The sequence below is a fragment of the Haemaphysalis longicornis genome, unplaced genomic scaffold (assembly GCF_048455015.1).
Source record: "Haemaphysalis longicornis isolate Haplotype H1 unplaced genomic scaffold, Haemaphysalis longicornis Haplotype H1 scaffold_5, whole genome shotgun sequence".
NCBI lineage: Eukaryota > Metazoa > Arthropoda > Arachnida > Ixodida > Ixodidae > Haemaphysalis > Haemaphysalis longicornis.
In genome coordinates, this window is record NW_027526385.1 from 17,906,398 (window position 1) to 17,924,985 (window position 18,588).

The window sequence follows — 18,588 nt, forward strand, 5'->3', positions numbered from 1 at the left end:
TAAGACAGTACCTAATATTAACATAAGGTATAAAATTCCCCTATGCTGGTTGCCTAATTCAAAAATATTTTGATGGAACCCACTAGTCGACGTCACAGTCACTGCTTTGGGGTTCTCTGTCGTGTAAAGCAAATTTAAGCTCCAAGATAATTGAACCAACAGCACGGGAAATTATAAAACAAACTTCCAGTCATGTGCGAAAATTAAACTGCAAGCCAAATTGCCGCAAAGGCAACCGTGCAATCGTTCGCAATGCTTCCGACAACCCGCGCGGCCGAAGGGTGTCCTCCTTTGACTTCATGACGGGCGCAACCAATCAGGGGCGTCAAAAGACGAAAAGCGCGCGTCTTTCAAACGGGGCCGCGCTTTTTGCAAGATAAATGCCACTTGGACTCACGTACGATAAATTTCAATGTGATATTCGGAATCAGCGCGCAAGAAACTATATAACTGTTAATCTAACTCAAATTTTTTGGAAAGCACTTCAGCTTCCCTTTAAACATGACATGTTTGGCCTGCCTGTCCGTTTGTCCGTCGCTCAATTCATCCATCCGGCCAAAAATACAAATTCTGGAACGAGCAAAACCTTCCGAAACCACTAAATATGGAACCACACTTCATACATGTCAATGCTGTTTATCAAAAAGAAAACAGGCATATACGAGGCAAAACATCAGCAAAATTTGCTTTTTTGGGCGATGAAATTAGTAAGTCTTGAAGAATAATGAGAAACAACTCCGCTGGGCAGGAGCGAATTTTATCGTGTAAGATTATAAAAACACTTGGTACAGTACTGTCGCAGCTTCGAGCCGTCATTGCCCTGCGAAGCACCTACCATGGTCTTGTACCACAGGTTGCACTGCATCAGACGTGGCAGTCATACAAAGGGCGATGCGATCACTAAGTCCTAACTGGCCCACAAACAACGTGCTATAAACAGGCTTGTTGAGCTGGCAGCGAGTTTTGGGTGGGCTACGTGAGAAGATGACAGAAGTCGCAGCTTCTACTGATGATGATAGCAAGAGTACGCATTTCCCTCTCATGGCGGCGCAAGGTACCACAGTGCCGTTTTAATAGATGTTCCCTTTTTTTTTCCGGAAATCAAAGCATTTCCCATAAAATTTCAGGCAAGATTCGTAAAATCTAATACGGGTCGAAATTTGCACATTTTACTGAAAATGCAGAAGAGTTGGCAGGTATGGTAAAATGTTACACGATAGCTGTAGCGACGGAATCTAGTCTGGCTGGGAGGAGACAGTAAAATTTTACGCTTGAAAATAAGAAGAAAAGCCATGTTTATTCAGATACATTCGTGCCAGCCAGAAGTGAAACCACATTCCAGCATCGCGCACATACTTCAAAAGCACACTGCACATCTAGAGAACACAAACAGCATCGTCGCAGACGTGTGCATTTGCGTGCTTGAAAACTTTCTCAAACTTGTACCAATACCGTGCACATGTTCAGTGTAGCAGCAATTTTACAGTACAGTGAATTCGCAAGACTAAAGCAATGATGCCAAATCGCTGACAACATACGTGGCGAGTGAAACCTTCTTCACACTGTAACACTTTGTCAAAGGCAATTCTGCATTGAATTCACTTCAGCAGGCAAAGCTGACACCGTTTTTTAAAGCTGCTTTCACACAAACTTCATTCACTTCCGACACCTGTGGGTAGTATGGCCGGTTGAGCAGAATGATTGCCTGCTGTCGAGTCACGGCAACGAAGCTCTCCAAAAAGGAAGCACGTGCAACATGAACCAGAGGGGACTAGTGCCGCTTTGTAAGACCCTTTCCTCGCAACGAACGAAGCAGCTGTTCAGAGTAGAAAACATGACTGATGTGACGGCATGAAGCTCTAGAATCGTTAGGGGCTCATGAGAGTCATACTTCTATCTCAGGATGGAATCAGTGCACTTAAAACTCTCCTGTTTCAGCTGCATCCATTGACAGACAAAAGCAGTGGAAAGGGTAGCCATAACTGTTGTACGCATTAGTGAACTGCGTTACAATTCTGCTGACTCATTGCGGAAGCCACGGGACAGTTTCGGGAGCTTTAATAAAGCAGCCTACCAGCTCACTTTCACCGTGAACCTCGCACAAGCAGGAATATTTTAGCTACGTTATACTAACTCTCAAAGGGGAGATGACTAACTCCTCTGTAGCTCTGTTTCTAAACCTCCAGTTGGTGTTGCAACCGGCAGAGAAATAGGCAAAAAGCATAGGAAAGAGGGTGCACCAAACGTGCTACTCTGCCCTTTCCTCTGTCTTTGCACCCCATTTTTTCGACTGCACGGTCTATACATACACCACCAGACTGAAAGCTTTGAAACGTGTCCAAAAGTGCGACACCCTAGGGGCGTCAAATATGTATGAAATATGAGAGACTGCTTATATATGCTTTCCAAAGGGCAGTGGATATGAAAGTGTCTGTACGACAGTGGCAACGCCTACAGTGGCAGCGAGCGATACACAGTGGCACTGAAAATCAGAAAGCAGATAATTCCGTTCGTCGCGTGACGAAGCTTAGATGGTAGTTGTAAGGACTAACTGCATTTTGCTTCACACTCTTGCACTCCTGAAAGCACGTCAAACATTGTTCCGTCCCCCAAACTGAATAAAACGGCAAGGGTGTTTTATGAAGTGACTACGCCGCTGGAGGTGACATCTTGATGTACAAAATCAGCGGTTCGACAGGTTGCAAGTGTTACATTACAAATGCCTGTGGGGCACTAACACTTCAACGCTGTCAGGCCCACCGTTCTTGCAAAGATACTTGTACTACTGTCTCCCAATGGTACAAAGTGCCACACATGTTTGGCAAAGAAAACAAAAACAAAAAAGCAATTAGAGACTAGTTTCCAAAAATGACGGCGCAAGAAAAATGGCACGTGTCGATTCCGCTCACACAATGCGATGTATAGTGTCAGCACAAAAGCCAATATGATTTCTACGAAATTCTGGCCCCAAGAGGACAACAATACAACAAAACCAAATGCCTGTTTCAGCTATGATGCATTCAAGCCAAGAAAATGCACTGCATTAGAAACGAAGTTGGGGCTACCCAAACTCGAACCACAACTCCATTGTTCCAGCCAGAACATACTATTAATGCCTGTTGCTCATTTTGACAACAGAGCAAACATTTGTGTTGGTAACACTGAACAGCAACAGCACCAGTGGCAGAACACAAAGAGGCCTCGAGGCGTTCAGTACGTCTTGTTGATAACGAAACAAAAAAAATGATGGGGAAGTCTGTCGGCTAGCCTGCATACAAAGCAGTGGCAGTGTTTTTACATTTTTACACCCTGCAAAGTTTAAGCTTGCTAATATGGCCACCTGGTACCCCGTCTTTTTTCTGCCTACATCACATCTGTATTATTCCTGGTCCTGAGTTTGATTTTTAGAATCCCGACAACTTGGAAGCCGGCGTTGCCCCTGGCTTTTCTTTACAGGGGACAAAAACTGAATCAAACCACACAGGGCGACCAGTGTACCAGAGCTCTACAGGAATAAAGCAAGAACAATATGAATCGTAAGAAATGCAAGCCTACAGCAGAATGCAATGACGCACTCAGAGATGCAAAAAAAAAAAAAAAAGAAGGTCAATGTGCACAAAACTCTCCCTGGTGTAGCTTTCGTCACTGGGACTTGACGTCGCAAGAAGCACGGTAATTTAATGAACACACTTTGCAAAGCCCATACACTTTTTGCTAAATGCCAGTGGAAACCAAAAGGAAAAGACCCCACCAAAGCCAACCACACTAAAATAACTCCCAGTCATGCTCACTAAGCAGACATGCCGGGCAAACGCGATACGTATGCCAACAAACAAGTGGTACAGCTGTACAAACCTTGGGAAATGGGAAAAAAGTATACAAAAAGGAGGCATTCAAACATGTACACTCGACAGCAACTAAAGCGCGAACAAAATGCTGAAGTCTGCATTTTTCGGTTCATACCTTCCTGTTCGTGTCTTAGTAGTTGTCAATTGTACTGCTTAGCCGCACAAAATGAAAGAAAAAAGGGGAGAAGTCTTCACAACAATAAATACAACTTCATATATTAAGCGAACTCTGTGCTACCAGATCCGGTCTGTCTCTTCACAGTTGATAGACTAGCTCAGCTTTGGGCAGCCTGTACAGCTCAACATCAGCACTCGGAATCTCCTCGATGACACACAAGCCCCTCCTACCTGGCATGCAAAAAGCTGCAGTGAAAAAAAGCTTCTTAGCAGTACAATACCCGTGCTACACGGTTGTTTCAAAGGCCTTCCCAAGGCCAATGAACCAACTGTCTATTGAGTGCCCCATTAAAATGCATCGGGCCCACTTTAAGTGAGTGTTCAACTGCCAATAGAAAGCTGTCTTGTAGCACAGGCATACGCAACCCAACCACAAATAGGCAGCCTTAGACAAGATGCTATGTTCTCGCAGTGAATTGTTTTGATGGTCTGTAACCTAATTTCAGAGAAAATGTGAAATGCAGTGTGCTGCTTGCTACAACGGTGACAAAAAAAAGAAAAAATGCTCGGGGAGACTTCATTGAAATTTTCAGCATTTCTTGCGAAGACAGGTTTGTCTTTCAAAGAAAACTTTCTGACATCGGAAGGAAATTGTTCTGTGGCGAGAGTTGTTGCAATGTGTCCTAGAGATGATTGGCTGGCTATGAATAACAAAACAAAGAACTTACAGCTGCCATGAAAAATAGCAATTCCCTGGCAAGCTGCTCAATGTCTCCAAGCTCTCGTTTGGGAGGAGATGGTCTAGTGAAAGAAAAATTAACTGTGCTTTGATTGAAAGCCAGGGCTGCATTTAGCCGGCTTCGAATACAACTTCAATACAGATAATGCTAGTATTTTCGCACGAAGGGCTCCTTAACTTCACAGGAGACCTAAGCATCTCCTGGGGTGAAACGCAATGCTCCCAGTAAATCCATTTCAAGCAGCTCTTAAAGGGACCCTGAATTTGTTTTTTAGGGTGCCGCTAAAGAATTCATTAATGCAATAATGTGCAAGCAACCATTAGTGCAAGCAATAATGGTTTCCAACTCAAACACTCGCACCACACAGCATGGAATCACTGGATACTCCAAGAAACGTGGAAGACATTTAAAAACTCCCGCCCTTTTTGCGCAACGTCTTAAGAGCCAATTAGAAGCACCCAAAGAACAGACCGATGAAAAACAGTGACGACCAAGAGGGGTGCAGGAATTGAACTGCGTCTGTGAGCTCCGCATTCTAAGTTCTATGCTGCGATATTTCAGTGCTTTGTGCAATGTGTTCTAAAGACCAGTTTTAGCCACGATCCTGCTAACTAACCACATCCACGCCACTCAATACCTCTTGCCCTTCAGGGTCCCTTTAACACGAACATGCCTGATTTTGGTGGCATCCCGCAAGCAGTTACCTCCTCACCCCCCCGAGAGAATTCCTCGGCCGTGTTGGCGAACACCGATTTGATTACACAGACGATCGTGGCCACAGCGGCAACAACCTCCTAAACTGTTACCTCGTGTAAACAGATCGTCTTCAGGGAACGTTGCTTTCTCCGAAGCAATGTTCCTCTTGCTCCGTTAAGAGTCGTCTTCCCTCCTTGGAAGAACTCCCCTGGTTTGCCGGTCAGGAGGGGGTCGTAAGAAGAGTGGCCGTCTCCCTCCTCCTCCCGCTGTCAGGTGAAGTATGGCCAGAAGAGGAGGAGAAGGAGGAGGAGGAGGAGTCCCCCGGCGGGAGGGGTCAGCAGCAGGAGCGCACTGATGTCCTCGGTTCACATGATGAGGCACTTGCCCTTCTCGGCCCACGGGTTGCTCTTCTTGTCCGGGGCGTGGATCAGCGGGTCCGTCCGCTCGTTCTCCTCAATGTACTCGCGCAGCCTGCGGCGTGGCGCAGGAGTTGGGGAAGAAGACAGGGTTAAGGAGGGTGTGCTAGGGAAAAAAATCCCCAGCTGGTTCCCCCTTTTGAACGGGAGCATAATTCTGAGTTTGTCTGTTTCAGTCGTGACTTAGAGGCACTTGCGAAGCATCTGACATGATGTGCACAGAAACCGATGCCCCGCCTTGTGTTGCATCCCTCCCGATTGGCTGCTTCCAGCCAATCACGGCTCGCTTGAAACAGACACTCTGAGACTGACAAAACTCAGAATTTCGCCCTAATCAATTTTAGGAGTGCAAAAGATGACGGCCGGAGGTGGGCGTATTTAGAACACTGTCACTGAAGACTGCTTCCATGAACCAATCACAAGCGGAACAATGGGTCTCTCTTATTTGGCTGCAAAGAACAGTTGTGAGCCGTTCTTCCTGGGCAGTCCAAAACTGCTCCTGCAATGGGTATTCCACGGGCAAATAAAATAGGGAGCTGCGCTGCAGCAGTTCAACATGACATGTCATTCTAATCTACGTGAACAGCGGGATGAACTCCCATTACCTCTTATCAGATGCAGGGTTCATAACCTTTCATTAGTAAGGAGCAAATTATGACTGCCTATTTGTCAGTCATGACATACGCGCGCAAGGTCAATTTTAAGTCAGACAGATGTTGCATTCTACGATAAACTGCTCGTGTATGCAGAAGCCGTCATCTTCAGAAGGGAAGAAATCCAAGTGTGAGAGCTAAACATACCATATTGCATTTTCTCAGCCAGTAACCCTTTTCAAACACGAATAAATGGCCAAAAGCTACAGTTCGTGCACATTGGACTACTGGGAGCCCACTGAATACTCACAGAGCAATCCATCTGCCCACAGGTATTCTATGTCTGCACTCGCCCGCTGTGCGAACCCCAGGATGCCGCCAAAACAACGGTAGGAAGCTTCTAATCTGTCACTTGCTTAACAATGCACAAGGTTTTTCTTGCTGTCGTTGGAGCTAAGAATAGGGTCTTATTTTATTTCCCACGCATCTGCTCTAAGAGACAGCCAGAATGGAACAGCCAAAAAAAGTCTGTACTGCCAAGGTGTAAGCAGGATCATAAGATCCAAAACAAGACTGATTGAAAAATCTTCCCTTGTACTCTAGAAGCGATGGGTCAACACAGCAGATATTTCATAGAGAACGTTTGTTCACTTTTGTTGGGGTGTTCTGAAAAGTTGTGAGATACGTATGCTGCTGCGACTGAAAGGAGGTTGTCCTCCTACAGCAGTGATGTATGGTCCCTTGTGATGAAACGCAGGTTGGAGAGGAATTCCACAATTTCAAGAATGCAAAAAACAAAAACAAAACAAAAAAAAAAAGAGCTTTCCAGGTCTCTGCTCTGAGTAGAGCTGCAATAAGCGGCTTTTGGGCCACATTATATAACGAAGGCTTGGCTTTTAGTTGAGCACATTGTAGAGGCACTCCAGACGCTCGCCCCTACTTTCCAGCACTACATACTGCAGGCTTACGAGATCACCTGTGGCCCCATTTAATGACTGTAGATCGTTGCATATTTATATCTTAAAGCAGATGGAAAATCGAGCTCACATCTGTATGCTCGGTGCTGTTGACTGACTGGATTTCCACACTAGATTTGCGAACATCACAAGAAGTTGATGAAAACGCAAGCCAGTTGCTGCAACTTGGAGGGCATGCAATGAGTAGGTCACTAAGACAACGGCAATGCACAAAATGCTACCACAAAATGCCACCACCTCACGCAGCGTGGCATTTAAATGAAAAGGCGGAGAAAATAAAAGGCCACGTTCAAAAATAGACGCAGCACAAAGCAAAAAAAAAAAAAAAAAAAGCGACTGCGGGATAATTTTTTCCCCGAAAAAAAAAAGAAAAAAGAGCCCAGTTACGAAGTGACAGTTCCAGGTCACCCATCTAAAAAGTGAAACGTTTGTAAAAAAAAAAAAAAGCTTGCGGGCGGTAGATAAGTATGCCTGTAGCACAAAGAGAAAGAAACGACCGACATTTATGATGCGTGCGTCAATCACACTATGGTTCTAAAAACGCCACACCAATAAATTGAAAAAAAAAAAAAAACCAAACAGCTTTTAAATTGAGGAAAAGAGAAGGGGTTAAGGGGGGGTGGGGTACCTGTCAATGGAGGTCAAGATCTCCACAGATAACTGCCTTATTCCTAAAATCTAATTAGGCCGCTGCGCCCTCACCGAGTACGGCTTCACCGCAGGACACTGGCGCCGCAGGGCGAAGCTACCAAAGCGAAAGCGCGTAGCTTTGCCCGATCGGGCGTGACTTGCACCATCATTAAACCAGAGCGGCTGCATCTATACCACACTGATTATGCATTCCTACACGCGACTGCCTCCAGACGAAGCGACGGCGCAACAGAATCTGCAATCACGCAGCATGACGAAGCTAGGTGCCGACGAAATACTGCGGCCGCAACACCTACAAAGAACGCTTACTTCACACAAGCACGGCTACGGGAGACGGACATGTGCACAAATAGTTGCGCAGTGAAATAATAAAAAAAAATAGAAGTAGTCTCCGGGCCCGGTAAAGCATCTGTTCAATTTAACTCCCACCCGAGAGTGAAAAACGAAACCAAATGCCTCTCATTCCTGAACACAGCTGCGGCCTACAGTACAACCAAAAGAATCGAAATCAGGACCACCGGAAACACATGGCTTTTAAAATGACTGGCCGACGCACGGATTTCGTTTGGGCGAGAATGCAGTTGGGGGCGATATTGCGCCGGGTCATATTAGCCAGCGGAGACAAGCAGTTAACACGGAACATAGAAAGGAGCTTAGAAATCGCCATGAAAAGAGGGCACTCACGCCTGGATAGACTTGGACAGAGGCCACCGCTCCATCTGGGCTTGATACCGGAGGTTTTCGATCTGCTTCTTGATGCTTTCTTTATCCATGGTGATGGTGGTGGTAGCGGTCGTCGCACCGGGGATACGCCTCTTGCGGGTAGCTCTCGGTAGATGCGGCGCAAATCCCCGCAATGGAATCGGCGAGCAGGGCTTCCGAGACGGGCCTTGGATCGCCGGGCACCGCTGGAGACGCTTATTCGCTCGAACCGGGCGAACTTGTGGCTGCACAAGTTGCCACAGGCGGTCGCTGAAACCTCGGGGAAGAATTAGGGCTACGGCAGCGCTAATCCACTAAGCGGCGCGACAGCGATCGAAGTGGTAGCGGACGTAGCAGTCGCGGAAATAAAGCACGCTTAAACAATGTTACGGCTGAACAGTTACTTCTCAACTACACCAAAAGGAACAAACTTGATTCAAAACACAGAAAGTAGCCTTTCTTATGGAGTAAAGATCGGTTTTACGGTTTTACAACCGCAGAAAAAAAAGATTTCTGCCTGTATTGTCATCGACAAGAGTAGAGCTTTGCACATCAACCGCTAGGCGATAAAGTTGCCAAAAAAAAAAAGGATAAAGCGTGAATTAATGTGGGCACAAATGTGTCACAAAAACCATAAGAAAACTCCAATAAAACAACCGCAAAGAAATTTGCATATATTTATTTACGTACAAATGTTTTGTTATCTCCGTCAACAGTGTTTTTTTAGCCACCAGCTACCATCATCATTAAAGATTAACGTGACAGCAGTTTAACGTGACATGGTGGAAGGTAAACCATAATTTTGCGCAAACTCCTACGTGCGTAACTTCTCAGTTACACGGTCCCAGGGCCCGTCGCACGATGACGGCAGTTTTCACTATTACCAGAGAGAAAGAACAACTGTTTTTTTCCTGCCTCAAGGCTACAACGATGTGATTTTGACGCACGTGACACCATGGAAAGGTCAGTGAGGATAGTTTGGGCCAACGTGATTTTACTTCATGAAACAGCAGTTATGAACACTGCCACGCTTGCTCGTGTAAATACTCGTAGTGGTAGCATGCCTAAATACGATAATGGTGCTGAAATTTGCTTGAAACACCGTGAGAGACAAATCGTAATGTAAGCATTATCGGCAGGCGGGGGCTAGTAAACAAAAGCGGGAAGCTTGACTAGGCGGTAAGAATCCATGAACAAAACAACGCAAGGGACAGGACACGAGTAAAAACAAGGTCAGCGCCCTTCCTTGTCCGTTTTTACTCGTGTCCTGTCCCTTGCGCTGTTTCATTAACCCTTTCAAGTAGTGTTGCCACCTTTCCCAGAAAAAAAAAAAAAAAAAAAACGGCCCTTCGGGGAGGGGGGGCGTGGTATAAAAAATGTTTGTGTTGAAAAAAAAGACTCCATGTTTTTGACATGCAGTGACATTTATTGTAGCGCTTTCTTCGAGAGGAATCAACATAACCTTTCTACTGAAAGTGAAAAGCTTGGTTATTGCTCTGTATGTGCTTTACTGAAAAGTAACCGCAATTGGTGACCGCGGTGGCAGCATTTGTTGTTTTGTTCCTCCCTTACGTCCCCCTCCATCTCAGGCAGCGTGCTCGCCCGCGTATTTTCTCTGCTCGCGTGTCTTTGCGTAGCTTGTCGACACATGTTTATCGTCTAAGTTGTTGAATTGACGCTTTTAAAACGCCAAAACGGGCAAGGTCCTCGGAGGGGTCGCCAAATCACCCCCCTATCCGGCTGGGTAAAATCAAGACAGACTGATCAGTTGCAGTTGCGAAACGACACGTACTGGACGGGAGCAGTCTGTCTTGATTTTCACTCAACCGCCCAAACTGCTTCCGCTCACTGACTAGCCAGCGTCACTATCAATTATTAACAGTGACGCTGGCCAGTCAGTGAGCGGAAGCGGTTTGCCCGGTTAGGTAAAATCAAGACAGACTGATCAGTTGCAGTTGCGAAACCACACCAGCGAGGATTGCTGTACTGGATGGGAGCAGTCTGTCTTGATTTGTAGGGAGCAGTCTGTCTTGATTTTTACCCAACCGGCCAAACCGCTTCCGCTCACTGACTGGTCAGAGTCACTGTTAATTATTAACAATTACTCTGGCTAGTCGGTGAGCGGAAGCGGTTTGGCCAGTTGGGTAAAAATCAAGACAGACTGCTCCCATCCAGTACAGCAATCCTCGCTGGTGTCGTTTCGCAACTGCAACTGATCAGGCTGTCTTGATTTTACCCAGTCGGGTAGGGGGGGTGATTTGGCAATGTCTCCGAGGACCTTGCCAGTTCATCTAGCTAGAAATTCGGTTTCTAGCTTTGTTTCGGCTGGCAGCTATTACTTCCAGCCATGGGCGTCCGGAAGGGGGGGCAACTGTTGGAAATTCGGATATTTTTATGAACTACAAAAAAGCTGCACAGCTTGGTTGGCCCATAATTAAAATAACTCTGCCCTGAAGGACGGAAGAGAGGAGAGAACTACACCGGCGTTCTCTCCTTTGTCCCGTCCTTTAGCGAAAAGTTTTTAAAATTATGTACGTGAACCAACTAGCGCAACGATCTACGCTACTCAAATGATTAGCACACTCAGGTCCTGCGTATCCGTATGGAACGCCCTTCAGGGCTGCGGTCAACATTGTACTTCAGACACTGGCTAACATTGCCGGTCATGTGACGGCAGTGAAACAGACTGCCTGTACTGGCTATTGAAGATACCAAACAATTCTGAAAAGTTTGACTTTTTTTTTTTTTTTTTTTCTAAACTCTAGATTTATGCAGTCTTGCCGCAGGAACTTCAGTTTTCGGACAAAGTTGCAGCTATATCTAGCAAAAAATCTTCACCGCTACACCTAGTAGGGAGAGTGTAACATCCTCCCGTGCCGTCCCATCACCTTGTACACCCTTTCCTTCGAAATTGCGAAATGTCGGCACCACCCAAGCCCCGAAACAAAACCTATATATCAGCCCCTCAAAACGCTTGTACGCCTGTACTGCATTGAAAGCCAGGGAGGCGAGTAGCATCTTTATTGCGTGAGCCATTTCAACAGACTTCATCACATATGTCATATCGCAATTTGCCCGAAAAACCCGAGGCGCCTGCAGCTGCTATTCAAGGAAGGTTGACGGAGTGCAGTTCTATGTATGTGAATGTATTGTACTGTGTGCTGTTGATCAGTTGGCTTGAGTCGAGAACGCTCACGCAGCGAGACTGGCCACTCTTTACAAAGTGACAGTAACTTTTCGCATTTTCTTTATTAACTTTATTTATTTGTTCGTTAATAAAATCCAATGTATATCCTCCAATGCTGGTTCTAATTCACTGTTTGTACATTTTGTAACCAGAAATAGCGCCTTTTTTGTGCTATGCAACCGTACCCTCCTACTGCCCCCCCCCCCCCCCCCCTCCCCCGCTAATGGATGCATGCCCCCCCTTACAAAAAGTTCTGCGGACGCCCTTGCTTCCAGCTAGCATTTGTCAGTCCAGCTGGAAATAATTGTTTCTAGCTAGAGTATGAATTATTTCTGGTTAGAAGCTGACGATTCCAGCTCGGATTTATAAATATAGTCAGAAATCAAGCTGGAAATTATGATTTCTTGCTAGAAATGCTCATTTCGTCTTCACGGGAGCAATTTACTCGCGCTCCAGACGTGCGGACGGGCCCTGCTTCTTGGCTGGAACCCTCAGGTCACCCACCAGCTATTGGATGAGCTTGCGGCTGTACTGCAGGTTTCCCTGCGATTTTTCGCCCCGATTCTGCAGCTGTGTTTGCCTTGTGTAAAACTATTGATAATGGAAACCTCTAGAAAAAAAGCTTTCGCCACCATTTCCATTTCATTCGACAAAATGCCTAGCTCATAAAGTAATGATCTGCACGATGCTGTCTCCACCGCCATTGTGGTCTTTGTCACTCTGTTCTCTGTCGAATCCCTGTCATCACTAATTGATGGAGGCATGCAGTTCTCTTCCTCATTGAAGTCAGTCATCATCGCTTTTGCTAACTGCACCACGGTAGAACGCATGCGATGAGGAAGTGGCCATGTAAGCTTCCTCATCGCATGAGGAGGCGAACAGCGCGCACGTGAAAACGCTCTGGGATCCTGAAAGCCCGTGATGAACACTGTGGTGCACCCTAGTGCAAAAAGAAAACTTCAACAAACAAGGTTCACTTACCCCTCAAAGATGGCGCATCATGTATACAAAGAATGCGGGCGCATCGCAGTGAGAAAAACTGCAAAATTTAATTTTGAGCACCCATGTCGGGCATAGCCTGTCAATGGACCGCAAAGGATTAAAGGCGCCAAAATACCCTGGCAGCCCGTGTTACGTCCTGTTAAAAACTCGCATGGGAGCAGTCATGGTTTTTACGTATCCAGCGAAACTGCTAGCACTCACTGACTAGCCAAAGTCAGTGCTAATGGTTAACCACTTTTTCTTGCTTTGGTGGAGATTTCGCCCAGACCTATCGCTCGTTTTGTTGGGGGTTTTGTCCACACGTAGCTGACGCTAAATGAGCGTAGTGTCACTAAATAAGCTTAAAACCGTGTTTTAGTGATAGCAGGGTGTCTACCAAACATCGAATTCTCAGAGATTTTGAATAGTCGGGAAAAGCTTGGAGAACACTCATGGAATTTGTGCTTCTATCAGGGAAAATTAGCTGTACTTTATAAAGGAGGTGAAATTCACGGTAATGCTGGCTCAGGTAACAGCAAGTCAAAAGTGGAAAGCCCTCCGGAGCCGTCGCTGATGGCGCCGTCTGAAGTCACTGGTTCCAGTGAGAACTCGCTTCATACAACTTGCAGGTCACCCCCTCCCCCCCCCCTCCTGACACCCTGTACGCTCCCCTTGTGTTCTGGCGTGTTTCCCAGACTCCTGAAAGGCAGAAGAAAATGTTGCGCGCCCCAATAGCTTGTTGTGCAGCATAAGGGGGTCTACAGGGGTAGGGGCAGTAGTAGCTTTCAATCCTATGCTGGAACACCTGGCACCATCTGCTGTGGTTTCTAGTTAGTTGACGCACGTTGTGAATCTGGCGTAATAATAAAAACACATTTCTCTTAATTTTCAACTTTAAAAGTTCGCAGCTGTGTTCAAAATACGTCTTAAGTATCAAATATACCCATTGCACCCCGTTTTAAGAGTTACTTTTAACTGAAAGCCGGCACCATATTCCGCTTCATAGAAAGACAGAGCATGTTTCGGCTCCATAGCTTTCGCTGCGTGACAAAAGAACTTTACGTGGAGTCACCATAGCGGGGTGTAGTTGAGGTGTTTGTAATTTCCAATGTGAATCCCAAATAAACTCTTCCCGCTCTTCCTGCGCAGTGCTTTGATGCTAAAAGTATGGCGGCATGTAAGGGCACCTAACTTGACGGTGTTTAAAGGAGCCATGAAGAGAAAACACAAGTTTTGTTCATTCAAAAGATTGTCTCGTTAGAATCATACTGACACCACTTTTAACGTAAACTTCGCTCAAATAAGCTACATAATTAGGAAAAACGGGAATGGTCATGCGACCCACCAGCTCATTTCCCGCAACAGAACCTATGATGTCACATGAGCTAAGCTCTGCGATTGGCGGAGGCTGGCAGAAGCAGACGCAAATTAGGTAGAGCTTACAAACTAGACGAACGAGCGATTTGCGCTTAAATTTAGGGCACATTCTTTACAAAGCAATAAGAAGGATGGGACAAACAGTGGAAGTTACGAAAGCACATGTAAACATACAATTACTGATGCGTTCTGCTGTTCGTACTGCGCACAGCATGCGTGGTTTAGCTGCACAGCACTACGGGGCTTGGGGTTTTCTCAGACGACACTGGCCGATTCACGCAAGCAACAGTGTCTTACGTAACCCCATTTGTCGAGCGAGCACTGTTTCAGGGAACGAATATTTTCTCGCAGAACAAAAACAAGCCAGGTTTAAATGCGGGCAAAAACAAACCAAACGCTTGCCACGGTATGGTGGCGCCATCTAGGTTACGGAACGTAAAGAAACGCGGGAACAAACCAACACCGCTGTACAGGGTGGAGACAACCTTTGAACGGTCCCGCGCCGCCGCAATTGGGCCAACGGGCTCAACGCGTTATTCTTTTCGTTTCCCACGAGACCTAGCAACATGAAACAGACAATATGATTTAAACTTCTTCAGTAAACCACGTTGCGGCGAAAATTTTAGCGCGGTTTTGACACAATGACTTGCTTCGGCGGCGAGCGAGCAACCGAAAATGGCGGCGCCAGCGTATACGTGTCTCTACCCTGTACGGCGGATGCGTGAATGAAGGTACTCTAGGCTGCAGAGCGGTCGGTTCCCGTGATGTCACTTGGGACCACGAAAACGCACGATTGAGCGGGAAAATCAAATTTTAACCTAAATTGTTTAATTTCTCAGTGAATAAAGCACCATTTGTATCCGGACAAGCGCTGGGGGCACTATAAAACACGAAATCTTTCGAATAAAACCGACTTGCATTTTCTCTTCATGGCTCCTTTAAGATGCAGGTGTCCCTTATCCAAATCAAAATGAACTCTTTGAAGCAGTGAAATGAGGCATTGAGTGCGAGCTGAGAACATGGCAGTACGGTTTTACCTTTTTTTTTTTGATATTTCATTCACTGTGAATTTAATACCACTCTGTTATGAATTAGCGTCTCGAGTGGGGCCAGTTGGTTCATTCTGAACATACAAAACAGCGCAAAAAATGAGGGCTAAGTTCAGCGCTCGTCTGTGCCCTTCTTTCTTAGTCCTCGTTTCTTGCGCTGTTTTGTATGTTCACTCTGTTGTTTTCTTTTTGAATGAGACAAAAGTTACTGGTTAGCTTTCAAAATTTATTGTCATATACTATTTTATACGGTGCTTTTTAGAGGGTGACAGCAACTGATGAAGTGGTGTCAGCTTGTGTTGACGTAAAAGAGAGTTCTGTGTCACTCAGGAATTTATCAAAAATACTCGGGGAAAACTTGGAAAACTCGGGGAATTTTAAAATGTCAACTTGGTAGACACCCTGTGATCTATTGACTTTGACTAGTCCATGAGCGGTAGCGGTTTTTTCGGTGAGGTAAAAATTGTCCGCTTTCAGCGTGACTTAGGCAAGCGTGACTTGGGTTGCCAAAGTGGTGGGGGGAATTGGGCGACGCTTCCAGACCCTCGTCGTCGGGCATAGTCCAGCGCTACAAAACCTCCACATAGGTTCAAGTCGGAACCATCCCAGTCCAAGCTCAATCAACTGTGGAGATAATGTGCCCAACGCTCGAGTTTTCTGGTGGACATTTTGGAATGGGCAATCCGCACTACCATGAATTTTTTTGTATTTTGTACACAAATAATCGGCGACAAAACTGGAGCCTCGTGTGGGAGTTCGGTTTGACTTTAAGCCCGGTTGCACTAAGTTTTACCACACTGCGTTGTTGACACATGATGCACAATGATCTATTGCCTTCCCTCGTATTTTTGAACCACTTTGGTGGTGGGCCCTCGATTTCGATATTTCTTTTGCTAATTAATTGAGCAAAAGAAATAACCTCGGTTTCATTAGGGTGTCTTCTAGAGTCGTTCCTTTTCCACTTTTATTCTTGGCGTGCCTTTTTAAATGCCTCTAAGCTCTTGTTTTGGTGAATGGAGTCCTGCAAAAGTGATAGTCATGTCTTCCATGCTTCCGACTTCCCACGTAGCTTTTCGAGTTGGGATTTGCTTTGTTAATGTTTTGCAGCATCCCGCATAGGTTTGTTGGACTAAAATTTTGCGCCAGTACTTTTTGGGCACATTGGATGAACCTCAGTGCAGATGATCGTTAGGCGCTTCACTTATGGAGGGAAAAGCCTCAAGTGCCTTATTCTGGGAAAAAGAGTCGCTGTTGCCCGCTCAAGAAAATGGTTGCCGTTGTAAAGAGTCAACACCGTATTTTGGCGCGTATAACCTGCCCCTGCATATAATACGCACCCCCACTTTTAGCCCTCCGGAAAAGAAAAAAAATCCTCGCGTATTGGCCGCACATTTCATACAGGAAAGGCTGCACCAAAGCTACTGCTCAAACAACACATCACCTACTACGTAGACAGTAAAAGCGTACATTTAGCAAGTAGAATTTACTGACTGCAGGGCAAAAGCCACAGTTCACAAATAAAATTCAATTAGAGTGCATTGATCCTTGTTTTTTCTTCCTTGTACTTGTATGTTTTCCGCAATCGCTGCCTGGAAGGCTTAGTCAGTGTTACTGCGTGGGAGCTTCATGGCGCAACGCGCATTGCCGTGAAGCTGCACTAGAGGAAAAGCCCCGCGTATTATCCACATCCCTACTTTTCCCCTGAAATTTTTGCATTTTTGGTGTGGGTTATACGAGTAAAAATACGGAAAATTAAAAACGTGCGTGATCCTGTGGGATTCCAACTGGGTCTCCGCAGTGGCAGTCTCATGCTCTACCAACTGTGCTATCCCAGCATGTTGTAAGAAGTAGAACAAGAAGTTTTTGCTATTGTTCCTTTCTATGTGGCACATGCCCACGTGGGGGAATGGCCTGCAATTGAAAGCTTTGAGAAGCTAATGCACATCTCACAAAATTCGCTGAACTGTAAATTGGAAATGTAGAAGTCGTAGAATAGTGCATCATGATTTCGTTTTCAAAGCGCGTAAGCAGACTTAGAAGTGCCCCGAGGAATTTTTCGAATGATGCATTGGTCCTCCAAGTCCACTACGTTTTGCTGACTGTAGTGTTTCATTCAGTATCCTTACCTCCTGCTACCTGCGACTGTAACCACCTTGTGGCAAACGTGCATGCTGTTTACTAGCAAGTGGCCAACCACACGTGTTTGTCGTACAGGCCTAACAAAGCATTATTGTGTGCTATGTCTCTATACAGGGTGTCTGCATGGCTGATGCTGCTTCACAAGAATCCTGGATGTCAACACAGGCGCACGTTTTTCTCTGGCAAGGGTCCCGGTGTACGGACATCCTGCAAGGGACCAACGAAGCCCATGTCTGAAGCAAGTGCCAAACTTCAACGTCGCCCATAATTTTCAACACCGAGGGATGTTCTCCGGTCTGTTCTTTTTTTTTAAATAACCTCTCACTGCAAGGCTCATAGACAAGGTGAAAAGGTGATCCTCTAATGATTCCACAAACAGCAACCACTTGAATCGGTTCTGTGTTGGACTTCATTTTTGCTTGCTCCTTTATTGTTGACATGTTGACAAAAAATCTGCAGGACAGCCCAGACACTTAGTTGTAGCAAGTTGCAATAATGCGTACTTGTAGGGAAGGGATACAGAATATCAGGTCGTGTTACGAGGCATTTGGGCACACGCTGCCCACAGTTCTGTGCAATCCGTCAGTGGGTCCACAGCTTTAATTCTTCTAATACCAGTAATAATGTTTATTAGTACATAAAGAAAAATTAGTTGCATTTCTAGGCCTGCCAAAGCTAACAGCTGGCTTGTGGGGTGGTGTTGGGCAGTAGTTCTCTGATAAAAAGAAAACATTTACATAACTCAGTACATCACATCTGTAAAGTGCAACGTTTGTATATGTTGCCCAGTACAAAAAGAAAATTTTTTAAGAAGCAGAATTGCAAGGAAGCGTCATACAAAGCTTCGTAGCACCAGAGTCCTTCAATGCTTTTCTGGTCACGAAACTGCGCCTGAAGGTTGATGTAGGGACAAAATCTCTCGCTAGCGGCGCCACCCGTCGTAGGGGGGCCACAAGCCACCGCCAGTGCTGGGCTTTGTATGCGCACTACTGCCGACGTTTCGACGCGATTATGTGCGTGCTGTTCTTCCTGTTACCTTTTCTTAAACGTCTCTGAACACATCAGTGCCACCAGATAAATACTAAGTCGTAACGGGATCCAGTGTCGACGACGAA

At 45.8% G+C, this 18,588-nt stretch overlaps 1 protein-coding gene across 1 annotated transcript; it reads right to left on the reverse strand.

Moving 5' to 3' along the window:
* Positions 1-1,278: 1,278 nt before the first annotated feature.
* Ggamma30a (guanine nucleotide-binding protein subunit gamma-e) lies at positions 1,279-9,220 on the reverse strand. Its single transcript, XM_077669967.1, has 2 exons — positions 8,723-9,220; positions 1,279-5,872 (listed from the first exon to the last, which is right to left on the reverse strand). Exons 1-2 carry the CDS (start codon positions 8,809-8,811, stop codon positions 5,767-5,769), a joined length of 195 nt encoding a protein of 64 aa, XP_077526093.1. The 5' UTR covers positions 8,812-9,220; the 3' UTR covers positions 1,279-5,766.
* Positions 9,221-18,588: the final 9,368 nt, after the last annotated feature.